Here is a 21013-nt window from a genome sequence, read left to right on the forward strand (position 1 = left end):
AACTCCAGAATGAATGCACTCATATCTTTATGCCAGCAATCACCCCCAAGAAGTGGTCTCCATGAAATCCAGACCTATGGTGATTCCCTCTAAATTTGAACCTCCTCCCCTCCAGGGGCATCATGGCTGCTATCATTCCTTCATTCATTTACTTAGTAACATTTAATATGTGGTCAACATAAAACAAAGGAGATGTGATTCCTCTCACCAAGATCCTATAGCTCATCCATTCTGGGAGGAGGCACCCTGTAGCCATAAAAATCACTTTAGCTTGCTTCATGGTATTCATGTCTCTACTGATCCTTGGAAACCCTGACTCTACTACTAATATCTTCAAAGCGCCTGAAGCTGTGAACGAAGCTGCTCGTGAAATAATAGCATTTGAAGATGTTCTTGAAGAGCCAGAAATACCACCCATAAAAGGTACCTTTCACCTCTGAGCAGAAGTTGAAAAAGAAATCATTTGCCCTTTGACTTTGATCTAATATTTTTTCTAGTACTTTCCCTAACTCCTAATTGTTTAATTTTACTAATATCTTTAAAGTCCCTGAAGCTCCACAATTACTTCCCTCTCTATAGAAAGGATTCATAGGTATCCCTGCTGAAGCATAAATCCTTCTTCTAAAAGTGTTCTTGGCACAAACGCAATCCTGCCTCTCCACAAAGCATTGGTTCCAGGAAATCCCCTCTCCCAGACTTTGAATTCCACAATCTGTAGATGTTTCTATTTCCTTACACAAAATGACACAGCATTTACGTATAACCTATGAAATGCTTCCCTAATACTGGACCTTCACTTTGCAGATTATTTACAATCACCAAAACAATGCAATTACTATGCAAATAGTTCTTACATTGTTCAGACACTAATTGCAAGAAAAACTATCAATACATATATAACATAGATGTAATTTTTCCATCTACAGTTATGTGGAAGGTTCACTGTGCCATGAGAGTACAGGGTATCATAAAACCTTTTCTGGGGGCTGAAGTAGAGCAAGATCCTCTTCAGGATTCCAGGAACTCTGTAGACTAGTTTACGGATAGTTTATGGGGACAGAGGGAGAGAGAAGACATTTTTAAGCTACTTCTGCTAACATCATTGCTACTGTTTTCATTAATCAATTTCATTAATCATTTTAAGTTTTCAATATGAAATACTAATATCTTTCAAGTGCCTGAAGCACCACAAGAAGTTCTGCCTGCAAAAGGAGCTCCATCCAAGAAAATAGAAGCTCCTTCAGCTAAAGGTATAAGTCACCAAGCTTTTAGGTGCATCAGCTAGCTTTAGCCGTTCTGAGAATATTTTACTGTTCCTAGTCATTTTCATACTACTAAATGTAAAAATACTGATTTCTTAAAGTGACTGAAATACATCAAGAAATTGTCCCTGAAAAGAAAAAGTTTGGGATTCCTCATAAGCCAGAAGTTCCTTCAGATGAAGGTATAGCTTGCTAGAAGTTTGACAGGGAGGGAAAATTCCTTCCTAAGTGTGTTTCCTGTTTGTTTTGATTCATTTAACTCCTAAATGTAAAAATGTTAATATCTTTAAAGTGCCTGAGGTTCCTAGAGATGCTGTGTCCAAAAGGAAAATACATCCTCCCCAAAAGCCTGAAGCTGTACCTGGCAAAGGTACATTCCTAACTCTTCTTTTCATACATGACAGGGAGGTGAGGGAGAGAGAAAGTCTTGTAAATGTTTGTGACATGTGTCATTCATGTCTGTATGGGATTCTTTTATCTTAAATATAAATTTACTAATATCTTCAAAGTGCCTGACCCCTCCAAAAAAATAACAGAAACTCCCACCTCAAAACCCAAAGCACCACCCAGTAAAGGTACTTGTTACTTCTGACTGGAGATTCAGTGGAGGGAAGAACACCTCTTTTGTTTGTTTTTGTAAATGTTTCGATGTGTCTGTCGGTCTTTGTACTTTCTAAGTGCAAAAATATATATCTTTTAAGCACCTGAGGCTCAAGAGACTGTCCCAGCAAAGAAAGTATCTATGGTGCCTCAAAAGCCAGAAATCCCACCTTTGAAAGGTACTTGTCACTGACCTGAAGCTTTCTAAGATCAAATTCTTCTGCTCTTGGAAGTATTTCATCCCAGGGGTCTTCAAAAATTCTAAGTATAATTTTACTAATCTCTTTAAGTGCCTGAAGTACCCAAAGAAGTTGTCCCTCAGAAGAAAGTGTCTGTGGTATCTCCTAAAAAGCCTGAAGCTCCACCTGCAGAAGGTAGACACCTTGATGTTGCTGCATTTGATAGTGTCCACTTGTCTTTACTCTGAATAATTGTGAAAATACTAATATCTTTAAAGTACCTGAGGTGCCAAAGAAAGCCATCCCAGAAAAGAAGGTGCCAGAAGATATCCCCCCAAAGCCAGAAAGCCCACCTCTTGAAGGTAATGTCAGAACTACACTAGTTTGGAAGATAAATACAACTCTTTGTACTAGAAAATTGTATAAAAAAATCAGGAAATCTTATTTAAACATCTTACTAAATAAATAATATAGAAAACATATGAGTGACTGCCTGAAATAACTTGCTGAATGACTAAACAACATAAGCATCACTTTTACATTTTCTAAGCATATTTTGTGTATTATTTTTGAAGTGCCTGAAGTGCCACCAAAGGAAGCCATCCCTGAAAAGAAAGCACCAGTGGCTCCTCCCAAAAAGCCTGAAGTTCCACCTCCTAAAGGTATGTACCTTTATATACTGTTAATCACCTGTCTCAGAGGAATGGGGGAAGTGTATCAAATGTTCACCAGTCTCATAAATTGTGTTTGTTTTGGTATATTGTCAGTATTCTCTCTTTGTGGTTCTAATTAAAACATACTAATATCTTCAAAGTTCCTGAAGCCCCTAAAGAAATTAGACCTGAAAAGAAGCTATCAGTGGCTGTTCCCAAAAAAGCAGAAGCCATACCTGCTAAAGGTATTTGCTCCTGTTGTTATGTCAAGGAAATACCATGTCTTATATTCTAAAACTATGTTTGTAAAACATAGCTACACAATTCATGAATTCTGAACCTACTAATATCTTTGAAGTGCCTGATGCTGCTCAAGAAGCAATTCCAGAAAAGAAAATCCCTAGGCGACTTCCCCCAAAACAGGAAACTCCACCTGTCACAGGTATATGTTAGCTAAACATTATTCTGCAGAAGAAATATCTCTTCTGTCTTGAAAATAAATGTAGTCTATAGATTGTCATTAACCTAAGTAAAAAAATCTACTAATATCTTTCAAGTACCCGAAGTTCCTCAAGAAATTGTCCCTGAAAAGAAAAAGCCGGCGGTGCCTGCTAAAAAGCCAGAAGCCCCACCTGTCCCAGGTACTTGCCACCTGTTTTTATTCAATGAAATATCGCTTTCACCTTAAAAGAGAAAAAGTAGTGTGGCGCTGTTCAAACATCTAAATGTGAAACTGCAAATATCTTTCAAGTACCTGATGCTGTTGAAGACTCTGTCCCAGAAAAGAAAATCCCCAGGGCACTGCCCCCAAAACAGGAACGCACACCTGTCACAGGTATATGTCATCTGAAAATTTTTCTGCAGAACAGATGCCTCTTCTCTTGTGAAAATAAATGTAGTGCCTTGGTCTTCATTAACCTACATGTCTAACTACTAATATCTTTCAAGTGCCTGAAGAGCCACAAGAAATTTTCCCTGAAGAGCAAAGACCTGTAGTGTCTGATAAAAAAACAGAAGCCCTACCTGTCGCAGGTACTTGTCACTCATTCTTTCTGTAGAAGAAATGTGTTTCCATCTTGAAAATAAATGTGCTGTGTTGGTCTTCATTAACCTAAATGTAAAACTACTAATATCTTTCAAGTGCCTGAAGTTCCTCAAGAAATTTTCCCTGAAAAGAAAAAGCCAATGATGCCTGTTAAAAAGCCAGAAACCCAACCTGTCCCAGGTATTTTTCAGCTGTCCTTATTCTGTAGAAGAAATAGCCCTTCCATCTTGAAAATAAATGTGCTGTGCTGGTCTTGATTAACCTAAATGTACAACTACTAATATCTTTCAAGTGCCTGAAGTTCCTCAGAAAGTTGTGCCAGAAAAGATAGCCTCCAGGATATTGCCCCCCCAAAACAGAAAGCCACAACTCTCATATGTATATATCAGATAAACATTATTCTGCGAAGAAATGCTTTTTTCATGTCAGTCTTGGGGCTGAACTCTGGACCTCAGTGCTGTCCCTGAAGACTACCACCCCACCCCTTGAGCCACAGCACCACTTCCAGTTTCCTAGTGGTTAGCTGGAGATAAGAGTCTCAGGGACTTTCAGGCCCCATCTAGCTTTGAACTTGATCTCAGAACTCAGCCTCCCGAGTATCAGGATTACAGGCTCGAACCACCATCATCCATCTCAAGAAATTCACTTTTGTTTGAAAATAAATATAGTCTGTTGCCAATCTAAAACCTAAGCATGAAACTACCAAAATCTTTTAAGTGCCTGAAGTTCCCCATGAAATTGTCCCACAAAACAAAAGACTGGTACCTCCTAAAAACCAGAAGCCCTGTCTGTCACAGGTACTTATCACCTGTTTTCATTCAGTCACTTTACCCTAAAAAAACACATGTTCAAAATTCTAAATGCAAAACTACAAATACCTTTCAAGTGCCCATTGCTGTGGAAGAAGCTGTCCCAAAAAAGAAAGTCCCCAGGGCACTACCCAAAAAGCAGGAAGCCACACCTGTCACAGGTATTTGTCATATAAACTTTATTCTGAAATGAAATACATTTGTCATTTGAAAATAAATGTAGTTCATTGCTAATCTAAAATCTAAGCATAAACTACCAATATCTTTTTAAGTGCCTGAAGTTCCCCAAGAAATTGTCCCTGACAAGAAAAGACTGCTACCTCCTAAAAAGACAGAAGCCCTACCTCTCACAGGTACTTGTCACCTGTCCTTATTGTTTTTGTTTTTTGAGGAACATGAGGCTTGAGCTCTGGGCCTGGGCATTGTCCCTGAGCTCTTTAGCTCAAGACTACCACCCTACCCCTGGGCCTGGGCACTGTCCCTGAGCGCGTAAGCTCAAGGCCCTACCCTTGAGCCAAGCCCCACTTTCTATTTTCTAGAGGTTAATTGGAGGTAAGAGTCTCAGGTTCTTTTGTGCCTGGGCTGGCTTTGAAGCTTAATTCTCAGATATCAGTCTCCTGAATAGCTAGGATTACAGGTGTAACCCATGGTCTGGCCTTACCTATCCTTATTCTACAGAGAAATATTTCTTATTCCATGAAAACAAGTGTATACCTTCCAAAAATATAAGTGTAAAAATCTGCTAATATCTTTCAAGTACCTGAAGTTCCTCAAGAAATTGTCCCTGAAAAGAAAAAGCCGGCGGTGCCTGCTAAAAAGCCAGAAGCCCCACCTGTCCCAGGTACTTGCCACCTGTTTTTATTCAAAGAAATATCACTTTTACCTTAAAAGAGAAAAAGTAGTGTGGCGCTGTTCAAACATCTAAATGTGAAACTGCAAATATCTTTCAAGTACCTGATGCTGTTGAAGACTCTGTCCCAGAAAAGAAAATCCCCAGGGCACTGCCCCCAAAACAGGAACGCACACCTGTCACAGGTATATGTCATCTGAAAATTTTTCTGCAGAACAGATGCCTCTTCTCTTGTGAAAATAAATGTAGTGCCTTGGTCTTCATTAACCTACATGTCTAACTACTAATATCTTTCAAGTGCCTGAAGAGCCACAAAAAATTTTCCCTGAAGAGCAAAGACCTGTAGTGTCTCATAAAAAAACAGAAGCCCTACCTGGCACAGGTACTTGTCACTCATTCTTTCTGTAGAAGAAATGTGTTTCCATCTTGAAAATAAATGTGCTGTGTTGGTCTTCATTAACCTAAATGTAAAACTACTAATATCTTTCAAGTGCCTGACGTTCCTCAAGAATTTGTCCCAGAAAAGAAAATCCCCAGGGTCCTGCCAAAAAAACAGGAAGCCACACCTGGCACAGGTACATATCAAACTAAACATTGTTCTGAAGAAGATGTATTTCTGCAGAAGAAATGCATTCTGTTCAGAAATAAATATACTCCATTGTTAATCTAAAACCTAAACCCAAAATTACAAATATCTTTTTAAGTGCCTGAAGTTCCTCAAGAAATTGTCCCTGAAAAGAAAAGACTGGTACCTCCTAAAAAGCCAGAAGCCCCACCTGTCCCAGGTACTTGCCACCTGTCTTTATTTTGCCATAAAAATACTCTTACAGGTTGAAAATCAATATAGTCTATTGCTAGTCAAGAAAATCTAAGTGTAAAATTACTAATATTTTCAAGTGGCTGAAAGTCCTCAAGAAATTGTTCCTGAAAAGAAAAGACCGATGCCTGTTAAAAAGCCAGAAAGCCCAGCCGTTACAGGTACCTCTCACCTGTTTACATTCTCTTCCAGCTTTACAATGATTGTAGTTCTTTGTTCTTTCTTAACTAATTGTAAATCTACTGATCACTTTCAAGTGCCTGATGCTATTCAAGAAGTTGTCCCAGAAAGGAAAATTCCCACAGCCCCACCCAAAAAACCCGAAGCCCCACCTGTCCCAGGTATTTCTTACCGTACTCCTCAGAATATATATATATATATGTGTATATATATGTGCCCTTTTCTTGTAAATACTTTTAGCCTGTTTATCTCACTTATCTAATGGGAAAAACCTACTAATATCTTTCAAGTACCTGAAGTTCTACAAGAAATTATTCCTGAAGAGAAAAAACCAATAGTGCCTCCTCAAATGCCAGAAGCCCCACCTGTCACAGGTACCTGTCACCAGACTGCTCCTGCAGAAGAAATATCTCTTTCATTTTGAAAATAAATGCAGTGTGTTGTTCTTCATGAACCTAAATGTGAAATTACTAATATCTTTCAAGTACCTGAAGTTCTCCAAGAAATTGTCCCTGAAAAGAAAAAAACAGTGGTGCCGCCTAAAAAGCCAGAAGCCCCGCCTGTCTCAGGTACCTGTCACTGACCCTGGGTTTTGTCAGACAGACCTAACTCTTCTCCTCTTGAAAACATTTTAGTTTATTGGTATTAATAAATCCTAAATATAACTTTACTAATATCTTTTAAGTTCCTGAAGACATTGTCCCAGAAAAGAAAGTCCGCATGGCTCCCCCTAAAAAACCAGAAGTTCCACCTGTTAAAGGTATTTGTCATTGGCTTTAAACTATATGTGATCTACACGTCTGCTCTTGAAAATGTTGGTCGATTAGTCTCCCTAAGTCCTAGACATAATTTTACTAATATCTTTTAAGTCCCAGAGCCTCCCAAAGAAGTCCCTGAGAAGAAAAAACTTGTGACTCCACCTAAAAAGCCAGAAGTTCCGCTTGTGAAAGGTATTTGTCCTTGACTTCAGACATCACCAAGATCCACCTCTTGTACTTTGGAAAGTATTTTGGTCTACTGGTCTTCAGAAGTCCTAATGTAATTTCACTAATCTCTTGTAAGTTCCTGAAGTTCCCAAAGAAGTTGTCCCTGAAAGGAAAGTGCCTGTGGAACCTCCTAAAATACCTGAAGCCCCACCAGTAAAAGGTAGTCACCCCCCATTGTCACTCTGCTTGATAGTCTCTATTGTCTTTGCTATCTAATCATGAGAATACTAATATCTTTAAAGTTCCCGAGGTGTTGCCGAAGGCTGTCCCTGAAAAGAAGATACCAGAAGCTATTCCCCTCAAACCAGAAAGCCCTCCTCCTGAAGGTAATAATGAAACCATTTTTAAAACTAGTATCTTTCAAAAGATGAAAATGTCTTGCTTTGTGTTATAAAAGCCCTTTTTTTGCAAACTCTGCTGTACATATTAGTCCATTTTTGTACTAAAACAAGCTGCTATATTTAAAGTATATGAGGAGCCTGAGGAAATTGTTCCAGAAGAGCCTGCAGAAGAAGTTGTGGAAGAGCCAGTGCCTGCAGTACCCCCCAAAGGTACATAGCCAAATTCTAGAACGCCTGAACCCATCTCACCCCAACTCTTGTCTTCCCAATTTGGGGCCTGATGGGCTCTTACACGCCTCCTCAAAGCCTCTAAAATATGAACCCTAATATCTTTAGTAACAGTGTCACCCAAGAAGCCTATTCCTGAAAAGAAAGCACCACCTGCTGTTGCCAAGAAAGCTCAACCACCAGCAGCCAAAGGTATTTCTCCCCGCTGCTGACTTCTTGCAGATATCTGTCTTTGACATAACATATTCTACTGCTCTCCTTGCCGTCTGAATATCATTAGAACCCTGAGCTTATAACTGCTAATATCTCTTCAAGTGCCTGAGGAGCCTAAGGAAGTGGTTCCTGAAAAGAAAATGCCCCGCGTGGTCCCCAAGAAGCCAGAAGCCCCACCTGTCAAAGGTACATGTGATAGTCCTCTAATTGAGGTAGAAACAGACTCAAACTCTTCTTTAAAAAGTGTTTTGTTCTGTGTAAATGTAATGAATGTTCACTAGTCATTGTTTATAATGTGAAAATACTAATATCTTTAAAGTTCCTGAGGTTCCAAAAGAAGTTGTTCCAGAAAAGAAAATAGCTGTTCCTCCAAAGCCAGAAGTACCACCAGCTAAAGGTATCTATTGCTAATGGGATCCTGCAGAAAATTGTATACTTTTGTTCCAAAATTCACTGATTATCGAATTCTTTGCCAATCTTATTACACTTGTAACAACCACACTGCTATTTGGAAATTTTAGGTCTTGCATGTCTTAAAAGAAAAAATCACTACTTTAAAGAAACATATATTTGTTATTCACATTTGAAGGTTTGTGAAAATGAGGTATCATTTTCCTCTACCATAATGATAAGGACTCATGGGTAGATCACTAACCTTGCTGTGACTTTTGTACTTGGATCTGTTCCTGAGTTGTTGTAACAAAATGTAAAGTAAGAGTGTCATAAGTCTCATGTGTTTGTCAACTATCCTCAAATAAAACTAACTAATATCTTTAAAGTGCCAGAGATGCCAAAGGAACCTGTCATAGAAGAGACACCAGTGGTTCCTGTTCCAAAGAAAGTGGAGTCACCTCCCCCAGAAGGTACACATAAAACTATTGATAAGCTATTCCTCGTCCTTTCGAACTCTTTATCACTTGGTCTTTTCTGTTCTTTGTCTTAGTTCATTATTTTATATTAGCTCTGATCTCAAATCTATTCTGGCTTCCAGGTAGCTGTCTACCCAAGTCCTAGTAAAGTATATTAAACATAATTTCTGTAGTACATGAAAAGTAATAGGGGAGAATTCACTCATGAATGTCAATGACATTAACCTTCAAAAGGGCTTTACAAGTTAGGGCAAATAAGATAGATTTCATATTAACAAAAATAAGTGAGGAAATCAAGGTTGACATTTCCTAGGTATTGTGCGCATTGTAGAGTTTGGTCCCATTCACTGAAATCAAAGTCACTGATATCTTTAAAGTGTATGAAGAACCTGAGGAAATTGCCCCTGAAGAGGAGGTGCCAATTCCTGCAGAAGAAGCAGCTCCAGTTACTGAAGAAGAAGAGGAGGAGCCAGAAGCCCCACCTCCACCAGGTACAAAGCATTATCTACTGTTGGAGAAGTCATTTGATTTTCATATTTATAATATATCTTACTTAAGGCAAATATCAATCTCCTGTTTCCTAGCTTGAAATTTACCTTTCATGAGAACAAGGGTTATTTTCACACATAATATTTTGGTTGTGTAGAATTTTACCATGCTCACTTCAAGGAAGTGTTTCTTTGTTCTGTGATGTATTTCTTTGTTCATTTAACTTGTTCTTGTAATCATTTGACTCTAAAAGAAGTTCCTTTCTTCAAGTGCCTGAAGAGCCCAAGAAGACAGTCCCAGAGAAGAAAGTTCCCATCGTCAAAAAACCAGAAGCTCCACCTCCTAAAGGTAGTTAGGTTTTAAAATTTTGTGTCATTTTTGCGTGCTATTGGAAACTCACACTCTTCCCTCAGTGCGTATTTGTTGACTGTTATCTGTGTATGTCATGGTGTTAGAAAGATTTGTAAGATTAGTGTGAATATAGTACATCTTATAGTTCTATGTAATTTAATGCTACTAATATCTTTAAAGTACCTGAGATGCCAAAGAAAGTTGTCCCAGTGAAGAAAGTCCCAATCATTAAGAAGCCAGAACCACCAGCACTCGAAGGTATTCATTTTCATCATCCTTGAATTGATAATTCTTCAAAAACCTCTTTTATTATCGTAAGCCTCATAAGTTGTCCTCATAAGTTGTAACCTAGGGACAACAATGTCCTTCTTTGTTTTCACTAGTTTTAATGCTACTATATTAATTACACATTTTTATTCTTAATATCCTTAAATGTTTTTGCATACTCTTTTTAAAACAAAACTAATATCTTCAAAGCTTCTGAGTTGCCCAAGAAACTTGTTCCAGTAAAGAAAGAACAGCCTGTGCCTGTTACCAAAAAGCCAGAAGTCCTGCCAGAGAAAGGTATTTACCAAGAAGAAATATATGACCATATAAGTATTTTATCATAATAGTTCTTAAAGCCAGATATGCTATATATGCAAGTCATAGTTCATAGAAAGAAGTGGAAAATGATGAAGGCAAAGAGAAAATGAAACAGATGGGGAAGGAGAATAAAAATGCAAATCATGTGATGACCCAGTACAAGGCTAGCATTCAGGTCTCAGTTCAGCTTATTTATTTCAGTGTTGCCATTAATAAGAAACTGTTTTAGAAAATGAGACTTTGGAAGTGGAGATATGACTCAAGTGGTATAGTGCCAGCCTTGAGCAGAAAAGCCAAGCAAGGGTGAAAGGTCATAAGTTGAAACTCAAGCATGAATAAAACAGAAAAATTTAAGACTTGATCTTTCCCTCAAATACTTTGAGTCTCGTCAGAGAAATGATAAGTCTAATACAAGTGTAGTGTGCAAAAGTATTTCCAAACAGTACAAAGAATAAGCAAAGATTATTTTCAATCAGAGGTTTCATGGAAAGCTGTACAGAAGAAATAGTTTTAATAATTGAGGGACTTTTGCATATAGAATTGAGGAAAATAGTATCTTAGGCAAAGAAGAAATACATTGAAAGACAGAGTATCTAGGAGTATAGATTTGAATATAGAATATATTCAATATGGAATATGGAATATATTGAAAGATAATAGTGGATATGAAGAAAAGGGTGCTATGGTGATATTCTTTGAACCACACTATAAGACTTGGACTCTGTACTTCATGCACAGGCAATATGAAGCTTCAAAGGTTTTAAAGGAAGGGTTTAAAGCAGTAAGATTTGAATTGTAGAGAGATAACTGACCCAAGCTACTAAAATGATAATCGTGAAAGATGCCATGGACTCTTATAAGATGAAGGTCTTTACCTGCCTTCTCTTTGAAAAATCTTGTACACTTTCTTCTAAGTCCTAAGTAGTAAAGTAAATAACTATTTTTAAAGTGCCTGAAGTACCCAAGAAAATGGAGAAAATCATCCCAGAAAAGGAAGTATCTGTTCCTAAGCCTGAAGAGCCAGAAGTTCCAGCCACCCCAGGTACACGGCATTTTATATCTTGGAACAATGACAAGGGTCTTCATCTCTTCATCATCTTGCTTTGACTATATTTGTGTGTGTGTGTGTGTGTGTGTGTGTGTGTGTGTGTGTGTGTGTGTATGAGAGAGAGAGGGAGAGACAGACAGACAGACAGACAGACAGACAGACAGAGAGATGAATTTATCTGTTGTCTGTCTCACGTATTGTTATGATATCTTAGGGGCAGCTAAATAATATTGAGAGACTGTAAATTGATATATTGCAGTTTAGCAATTTCAGTGTTCTCTCCTGAGTAGACCCTAATATAAAATACTGTTTTTTAAGCTGAAGAGACTCTTGAAGAAATAATATATGAAGAAAAAACAACCATAACCATTGGTAGAAAAGAGACTCTCCCTGTTGAAGGTATATGCTTACATAAATACATATTTTTAAATCTCTTGAAAAGTTTCATTAGAAGTACAAAAGTTTTTGTCTATGTGATAATACATTCCCTTTAGAAATTATATTAAAAAGTACTCCCATACTTGTTGAATCACTTCATTTTTCAAATGGCTATACTTTTATTAAATTAGAATCTTTAATACGGATATTCTCAATAGTAACAAATAATGCGAAAAGGAACACTTGCTTAAAGCAAATTTGGAATAATGGCACTGGATATTCAAATGATTACCAAGCAATGAATTTTAAGTTTCCTCATCTGCAAATCCACATGTACGTCAACAAGCTCATTGTTAATAGAAAACTCAATAATCCACATGAAACACTTATGCATAAAATTCTATTCTAAAAAGAAAAAATAGAAAACTCAAAATATAAGAAAATGAACATCTTCCTTCTTTTTCTAAGCAAATAACTTTGCACAGATTTTGTATTTTTGTCTATGTGACTAATCTTTGCATCTATGTAAAATTTGTATGAGTCCTTGTAGTTTATGTTACAATCTTGTATCTTTATGAACATTCTTTGAAGAACGTGAAATACAAAAAGTTATTGAAGCAGAAGAACCTGAGCTTGAACCCAAACTTGAACCTGAACCTGAACCTGAACCTGAACTACAGCCAGAAGAAATAGCAGTACAAGGTATTCAATTAGGTGGACATAAATCTTCATCGTCATATTCTTCATCTTGAACCGTGTATGATTTATGTTGTTTCTACATGTCAGTAAGTCTCTTAATATTCATATATAATTCATTGAAAATGTAAGCCTTATATTTGTATGTTTCATGTGATTTGAACTACTTATGTGTGTTAACATGGTTTATTTGGTGACTCCTTATATGGTGTGTTTGTGGTAGTCTCATAACTTATGTACAAGTTTTGATGTTTCTGTGTTTTATGTCATTCACATTTTTTACATGGAACACAATATTACCTGTCAAGAAAGTACACTTTACTTCAAATATTTTTAAATTTTTACCAAGCATAAAATACAAGCATGTACAGATTAAAATATATTGGCACTAACTCTTATGAAATGCTTTTTCAAGAACCAGAACCTGAAAAGAAGATTATTGAGAAACCAAAACTCAAACCAAGACCCCCAGCTCCAGCTCCTGCTCCACCCAAGGAAGATATAAAGGAGAAAATGTTCCAACTTAAAGGTATAAAAAGGCTTTCTAACCTGCTTCAAACTTGTGTTCAGCCAACTGAAGAGCTTGCAAGAACTCTATTACTTTTGAAAGTGTATGCGTTTAGATATGCTCATACGTGGAACCATCAGTTTCTGCTTCTCCATGGACCCTGAGTTGCCTTGTCAAGCCATGCCTGCTGCCCTAATGTCAGTTATCATTTCTCTAATCACGGTGCCTAGCTTCTGGCTATGAAGGCTATCAGGCATATAACCTTCTTATATGAGATGGGGGAAAATATCCTCTTTATTTCACTGCTGTGCCTACCTTAAAATCTTAGGCATGTGAAATATGCAGGATACTTTCACATTGCAGTAATCATGTTATACAAATGATAAAACTAAAATTACATGCTCTTTTAAATATACTGTAACATATTTGTGCTGTCTAAAATAGTTGATGTGGGCTTATAAAGACACACACACACACACACACACACACACACACACACACACACACACAAATGCCTGACACAGATATTCCCCACTTTCCTTCTTGTCTTTGTTTTCTTTCTTCTTGTTTTTGTTTTGTTTTGTTTTTTAGCTGTTGTTATTTTTGTAACTTTATAAAACCAAGTAATATTCTCTGGTGGTTTGCAGGATGCTTGGAATGTGTCTGTATGCATTTGCTATCTAGTATCTCTTTCCATTTTTGAACTTCCCTTCAATCTTTCTGTGTTTTGATGTTTTCATTTTCTTTTAATTGATTCAGTATTGCCTAATATTTTATAACCCCATCTATAGATCTCAATTAAGTTGGAAAAAGCATATTATTTTATTTTACTAAACAACCACCTCGGTGGCAATATTAACATGCTTCTTAATTTAAACAAAACTAGCTATCTTATATAGGCACTTTCATCAAACTTACTTGTCTATCTACAAGGCCAGAATCTAAGATACAGCCATTCTTAGAGCCATTCTTGCCCCTCCATGAACTCCTTAGTTTTAGGTAGCATATAGACAAATAGGGGTTAGGGGGTGGAGAGAAACTGCTTAAAATATCACCCATCTCTTCTAAGACACACTACTTAAACATACTTCCTCTACTGTAAAATATATAATCAAGGCAAAACTTTTTTCTTATGAATAATTTTTCAAAAGCACATTCTTTCTCAGGCACTCTTAATTTAAAATTCAAGCTTGGAGTGACACTGCAGTCTGTTTTCATGCTTTAATGCTTCTTTGATGCTCATCCAAGGCTGTTCCTGGCTGTGATTATTGCTTTCTGGTTGTAGGCAAGGCTTGATTTTTTTTTAGTACAAAATTAGTTTTTTTGCATCAGATTAAATGCTCAAATAATAAAAGCATGATCATATTCTTTAAAGCTGTGAAGAAGAAAGTTCCTGAAAAACCTGAAGTTCCAGAAAAAGTAGAGGTTACACCTCCTCCAAAAGGTATTTCACAGGCTGGAGAATTCATGCTATTAGTTTTGTCTGACTACTCTCTTCCTGTCTTCAGAGTCTCTCTCTCTCTCTCTCTCTCTCTCTCTCTCTCTCTCTCTCTCTCTCTCTCTCTCTCTCTCTCTCTCTCTCTCTCTCTCTCTCTCTCTCTCTCTCTCCTTCCCTCTCTCTTCTCTACCCCCAATCTCCCCCACGCCCCGCACCAGAGGAGGAAAGGTCTATCATTCATTTCTTGTATTTTTGTGGCTGTTAAGCTCCTGGCTCATGAGTGTTGGTGTTTCATTTGTCTTCCATCAATTTCATATGTTTTATGGATAGCTTTGTCTCATTTCCATATAATTAGTTGCATTTTTTCTAAGCTTAAAAATCATATTTTACTGCTTAGCTGAAATTGATATCAAGACACATCTAGGTTAAAATGCCATCCAGGTTTTGCCTGGAATGAAGCATTTTAACCATTGTGAGAAGCATTGTAGGCCATGCCATCCTCATTCACCGCTACTAAACCATTCACATTCTCATCAGCTCCTAGATGTATCATCATTGCTGCAGGTCATTTTCAAAAAGCTGTTGTTTTTCTTTACTCTTGTCCCTGTCTAAAATTAGTCCCTAAAGAAAAAGAAATCATAAAAATATAGAAATTTTCTTTTCAAAATAAAATTAGTCTATCATGTTAAATGAATAAGAATATTGTTAAAGCAATCAGCACATCCAGACATAGAAATTGAATCAGTTCTTAATTGTGGTGGGGATTTTGACCATCTGTATGCATTTCCAGGTTCATATAAAATATTTTTAGCATTCATATAAAATTGTTATCAAGGAAAATAATAAATATTCAGTGTTAACTTGGCATATAATGACATATGAGGGATTTAAAAACTGAATCTCAATCATCAATATTTTTAAAAATATTAATAATATGGCAAAATTTTATGCAAAGATATGTATTCAATATATCCATAGATATTTAGAATTAAGGGAAATGTGTATTTTGTTACTTCACAATATTATACCATGGGTTAATAATGATTATATCATGAGTTCCATCAATGAAAATAATTATTTTTTAAAATCTTGGTAATTTACAAATACTATTGAAAATAGACACAATTAGGAGATGCAGTGGCTCACGCCTGTAATCCTAGCTACTCAGGAGGCTGAGATCTAAGGATCTAGGTTCGAAGCCAGCCCAGGCAAAAAAGGACCTGAGACTTTTATCTCCAGATAACCTCTAGAAAACAGGAAATGGGGTTTGGCTCAACGGTAGGATGGTAGCCTTGAGCTGAAGAGCTCAGGGACAGAGCCTAGGCCGAGTTCAAGCCTCATGACCCACAAAAAAAAAAAAAAAAAAAGGCAAATAAGCACAATTGACCATAGATAAAAATATAATGTTTAGTTACTTAAAAGTTGACTTTATAAAGCATTATATAAAATAAAATAAAATACATACTTGTTTCAGTTTTTGAAAGTTAGAAAAGTTAAGTTTACATTTAAGAAAAAACATTTAATGAATTGCAACTGTCTAAAGACTAAGGCCAGCCCAGGCTACCTAGCAAATCAAACCTCAAGACACAAAAAGAAGGAAGGAAAAAAAGGAAGGGAAGGGAAGGGAAGGGAAGGGAAGGGAAGGGAAAGGAAGGGAAAGAAAATATTAAGTTACCAAATGGGAAATTTATAGAAATATCTAATACATTCAGGCTTCATGAATGAATAAACGTGACACAATGCAAATATATGTTTTAAATTGGATTTTAATTGACATCAGCAGAAAATAAAATGGTTCAATGATAATTATATATTTGATTTGATATTTGGTTTTTATTTCCTGTATAAACCCTTACAATCTATAATAGCAATAAGCAGCTGCCTAAAACAGTACCGTTGTTCCAGATGATTGGCATTCACTGTAATTGCAAGAGGAAATACTTATTAATCTTTGGGCCATTTTTAATTTAAACACGATTCTTTTATTCATGAAAACTGGGTTCTGAACAACAGCGCTGAGGTGCTGTAGGTCTATAATGAGTATCATTTCAAGAAAAAAGAAGTCCTAGGAATATTTCACTTCAGAGAGTGACAGATGACTTTTCTTCTACATCACAAGATTGTATAGGTGTTTACAGAGGAAATAAAGTGAAAATCATTGTTTACTTTTAAATTCTGTGACTATATATGCAATAGAATTGTTACTTGATTCATTCTACTTCACCAATTTGGAGAGAGACATTTTGCCTTACTGAAATTTCATTTTTATATGAATTCACTTGAAAATTTGAAATCATATTCTTTTAAGTGCCTGGACCTGAAAAGAAAGTTCGCAAATTACTTCCTGAACCAAAACCTCAGCCCAAGGAAGAAGTTGTTCTGAAAAGCGGTATAGTATTTTTTGGAATGGAACATCAGTTTCATATACCTAAATTTTTAACTTGAAAGCTCACAAAATATTTGTCTCTTGTTTCTAAGATTACCAATTTATCAAAATTCACTTGTAATTTCATTAAAAATTACAGAGACTATCCTTTCTGATCACTTTTGAAAGGCAGAAATTTTCTGAGCATTCTTTAAATTTTGAAATTTGTTAATAGTCATAACTAAACTGATACTCTAAACTAGCACAGTGACCACAAGTGTCATTTTTATAAACAAATTATGTAATAAGATACACTAAAAGTATTAAATATTTTACACAAAGCTATTTAAACTTACCATACAGTTTTAAGGTGTGACTTAGGAGTGCCATAACTAATAATACTTTTTTAAAAACTAATCATCTCTTACTAAATATTACAGAATTATAATCAAGATAGTCAAATGTACCAAGCTCTAACATTATCTTCAAATATTACTGACTTCAAGACTGCACACTTCTTTACATATCCTCCCATTTAAGTAAATATTCTGCTTCTGATTTGAATAGTCCATAATGAATTAAAATATTGAATTATTTGAATTCGTTGCTATTCAAGTGGTTGGGAGTCACTTTTGCCATGCAATTGTCTCTAAACAACAATAGTGAGAATCTGAGTACTGTATAAATTAACATAACATATATGACTGTAAATGGTGTAAATCAAAGTATTTTAATTGAAATACTAATTTCCCAAGTCACTAGCTTGCATGCTTTCCATTGCTTTGTATGTTACTTGGATTCATCAAGCTTGTTCAACATCTTCATCAGTTTGTCTTGGTTTACATATAAACCTTTTTGTCTTTTAAGTTCTAAGAAAGAGACCGGAAGAAGAAGAACCTAAAGTAGAGCCTAAAAAAGTAGAAAAAGTTAAAAAACCAGAAGGTAGGAATCTCAGTGACCAGTTGTGAATTTATTTTTTAACAAAATGGACAGTTAGAAAAAGGTTTATCTTGTAAACATCAACATAGCTTCATACTTCATCTGTATGTGGTGTGTGTTTTCCATTGTCTGCTTTTTGTTTATTTTTACTGTAGCTCCTAAATCAATTTATATCTTTCCTCCCAACTTTATTATTATGCTCTATGACAAAAAATGACAGAAATAATCAAGTTGGTAGTAGAATAAGTTCAAGGGAGAGTGGTTGGAAGTGTTTCATAACATTAAGGGGCTTTAAATGGGTTTTCTTTTTGTATTTCCAATTCTTGATGCATTTAATTATTGAGAGTTATTGTAGAAGTGATTTAGAAAGAAACAGGAAACAGGGATATAGAACAAGTGAATAGATTAATATATGGAAAAATAAAGTGAGACACATTCAAAAGGAAAAATCAAATCAGTTATTTGATTTTTGTAAAAGTCTTCAGTAGAGTTTTTAAAGTAAAATTGAACATCTACTATTTAAAATAAGCTTGTTTCTTTGTGTTCAGATCCTAATATTAGAAAATTATCTCATTTCTCTTCAAGTACCCCCACCACCACCCAAAGCTGCTGAAGAGGTTGAAGCCCCTCCAGCTACTGTCCCACAAAGGGAAAAGAAAGTTCCTGAACCAACAAAAGGTACTTTCCTGGTACTTTCTAGTTTCTCAAAAAACACAAATAGGCAGTACTAAAATGTTGTTATTCTGTCATCTAAATTTAAATACATGACCTTCATCTGGTTACCACATATATTCTAACATCTCATTTATTAGCTTACCATCTCATACATTTGTTAAATAAATGGAAAAAATATGTTGTCAGACAATGAGATAAATAATGTTATATCCAATAAAATTACATTAATATATTTTAACAGTTTTGTGTAAAATTAATAGTTAATTTAGAGTAAAGGTTAAATTTGAAAACTGTCTGTGTATAAATTCTAAAATCTTTCATGTAACAATAAGTGTGCTGAGTTTTAGCTTTATCTTTGTGAGAGAAAAGAAAAATATATAAAAATACTATTCAAACCCACTCATTTCTTGAATTATTTTAGTGCCTGAAATTAAGCCAGCAATACCTCTTCCAGGACCTGAAGTAAAACCAAAGCCTGAAGCGGGTGAGTGAACTGGTCCATAGAAATAATAATAGAGTTAGTAAGAAAAAGTGAAAGTCAGTATGCATCAAATGATTTCTAATGTCTCAACATGTTTCATTGTGTTGTCTGAAAAAACAGTTGAGGATTTCAACATTACAACAGACAAGGCTAATGAACCCCCAAATGTACTTTTAGAAAGTGCCAAATAGATATATTAACACCATGACCATCTTTCTACAGAAGTGAAAACCATGAAAGCACCCCCAGTGGAGCCTGCACCAACCCCCATTGCTACCCCAGTGACAGTGCCAGTGGTTGGAAAGAAAGCAGGTATCTATCCTATAGTTACCTTGTTGCTAATTTGCTTTGTTAGCTTAATAAAAGCATCCCCACTGCATTAAAATTCAAGCCCTCTTTTTATGTTAATCATGGGCATAATGTCAGTGGTGGGAAACTGTGATCAGTTCTGACATTTTCTTCATCTGATATGTCTCATCTATCTACTCTCTCACTAAGTAAGGGCATCTTGTGTTTTAATTGGATCATGTATTCCTAAATACATCATTTCTTCATATGCTTTTGGGATTAAGTAATAAAGATGTATAGGATTGATGAAAACTAAGAAACAGACTTTCTCTAACCACACTCATATGTCTCCTAGAATGTCAGATCATATCAAACAGAGATCATTCCTCATTAAAAAATACCAAACATTATAATCATAAAAAGTTATATAAATGGATAATGTTGTTGGCTTGATAACAGCTATCGGTGTACTTAATGCAACCAAATGTATAGTTTAAAATATCTAAAATGGCCAATTTTATGTAAGGAATATTTTACCCCAAAAGAAAATGAGAAAAGATTCTACAATTTAGCTTTCTAAATTGCTATAAGAATTTGGTTAATTATAATTTTCTTTTTTCTTTTTTTTTTTTTTGCCAGTCCTGGGCTTGGGCTCAGGGCCTGAGCACTGTCCTTGGACTTTCTCAAGGCTTAGCACTCTACCACTTGAGCCTCAGCACCACTTCCAGCTTTTTTTTTTTTCTATGTATGTGGTACCGAGGAATCGAACCCGGGTCTTCATGCATGCTAGGCAAGCACTCTACCACTAGGCCAAACTCCCGGCCCCAATTATAATTTTCTTATGAATGGTAGTTATGCTCTAAACATCTCAAGCCCAGTGCTTGTTATTTGTGAAATATTTAGTAGTTTGACACTTAGGTGATAGTTTCAAAATCAAACTGATTTTATTACAATAATTCATCATGGATAAATATACACCCTGATTATTTGGCTGGTGAGAAGCTACATGCTCTCTTTAAAGTTTTATTTTTTAAAACTCTCAATATTTGAATTTTGATTATATTCAATGACATGAAAAAATACTGTTCTCTTGGCAGTAGGTTAATTTTTAGTATCCATACTACTTTTATGATTTAGGTATTTTTCTTTCAAACATTTATAAAAGTTAATGCATCATTATTAAGCCAATTTTCATACATTTTTTCTGGATTTGTTTTTCTACTCAAAAAGAAAGGTTTTGGTCACCTTCTGGCTTATTTATCTTTTTCCTACACTGTTAAAAACTTTTTTCTGTGCTTTTAATAACCCAGACATACAAAACAACATATAAGATATTTTGCATACCTAGATGGGAGCAAAACTGCCTCACTGGTCAATAGCAAGTCTGCCATAAACACAGAGAATAAAAACACTTACCAAGCAAATATTTTAGTCTTAAATGATGGCAATTTAGCTTGATCGCATCAATCAAGACTACACCCTCTTGGAAATATCAAGTCATATAAGTGGAATCAACTTTCCTTTCACCTTAACAAGCAGCATGACTCATCCTGCACGGCCTACTCTTACACTTGACATAAGCCTGAAGTTGTATAAATGCTGCGTCTTCTCTTTATTTCAGAAGCCAAAGCATCTAAGGAAGAGGCTGCTAAGCCAAAGGGTCCTATCAAAGGTATGATTAATTCCTTCAGACTTGTACGATAAACTTCCTCTTGAGAATGCTCAAATTCTACATGCAAG

At 35.8% G+C, this 21013-nt stretch overlaps 1 protein-coding gene across 5 annotated transcripts in view; it reads left to right on the plus strand.

The window, feature by feature from the left end:
• Positions 1–21013, plus strand: part of Ttn (titin) — a 279501-nt gene that overhangs the window by 143278 nt on the left and 115210 nt on the right. For 3 of the 5 annotated variants that reach the window (XM_090342545.1, XM_090342546.1, XM_090342547.1), the window contains 6 exons: positions 16834–16914; positions 17758–17832; positions 18415–18507; positions 18926–18988; positions 19208–19297; positions 20895–20945. In XM_090342545.1, the coding sequence (XP_090198671.1) occupies positions 16834–16914; positions 17758–17832; positions 18415–18507; positions 18926–18988; positions 19208–19297; positions 20895–20945 (453 nt within the window). Of the gene's footprint in view, positions 1–2152; positions 2237–2319; positions 2404–2616; positions 2704–7457; positions 7542–7623; positions 7708–7848; positions 7933–8058; positions 8143–8265; positions 8350–8482; positions 8561–8942; positions 9027–9409; positions 9524–9791; positions 9870–12994; positions 13109–14462; positions 14532–16833; positions 16915–17757; positions 17833–18414; positions 18508–18925; positions 18989–19207; positions 19298–20894; positions 20946–21013 lie in introns of all 5 variants that reach the window. The other 2 variants (XM_090342543.1, XM_090342544.1) reach the window with 1 other exon arrangement.

The sequence above is a fragment of the Megascapheus bottae genome, chromosome 12 (assembly GCF_031878675.1).
Source record: "Megascapheus bottae isolate mThoBot1 chromosome 12, mThoBot2.hap1, whole genome shotgun sequence".
NCBI classification, from domain to species: Eukaryota; Metazoa; Chordata; class Mammalia; order Rodentia; family Geomyidae; genus Megascapheus; species Megascapheus bottae.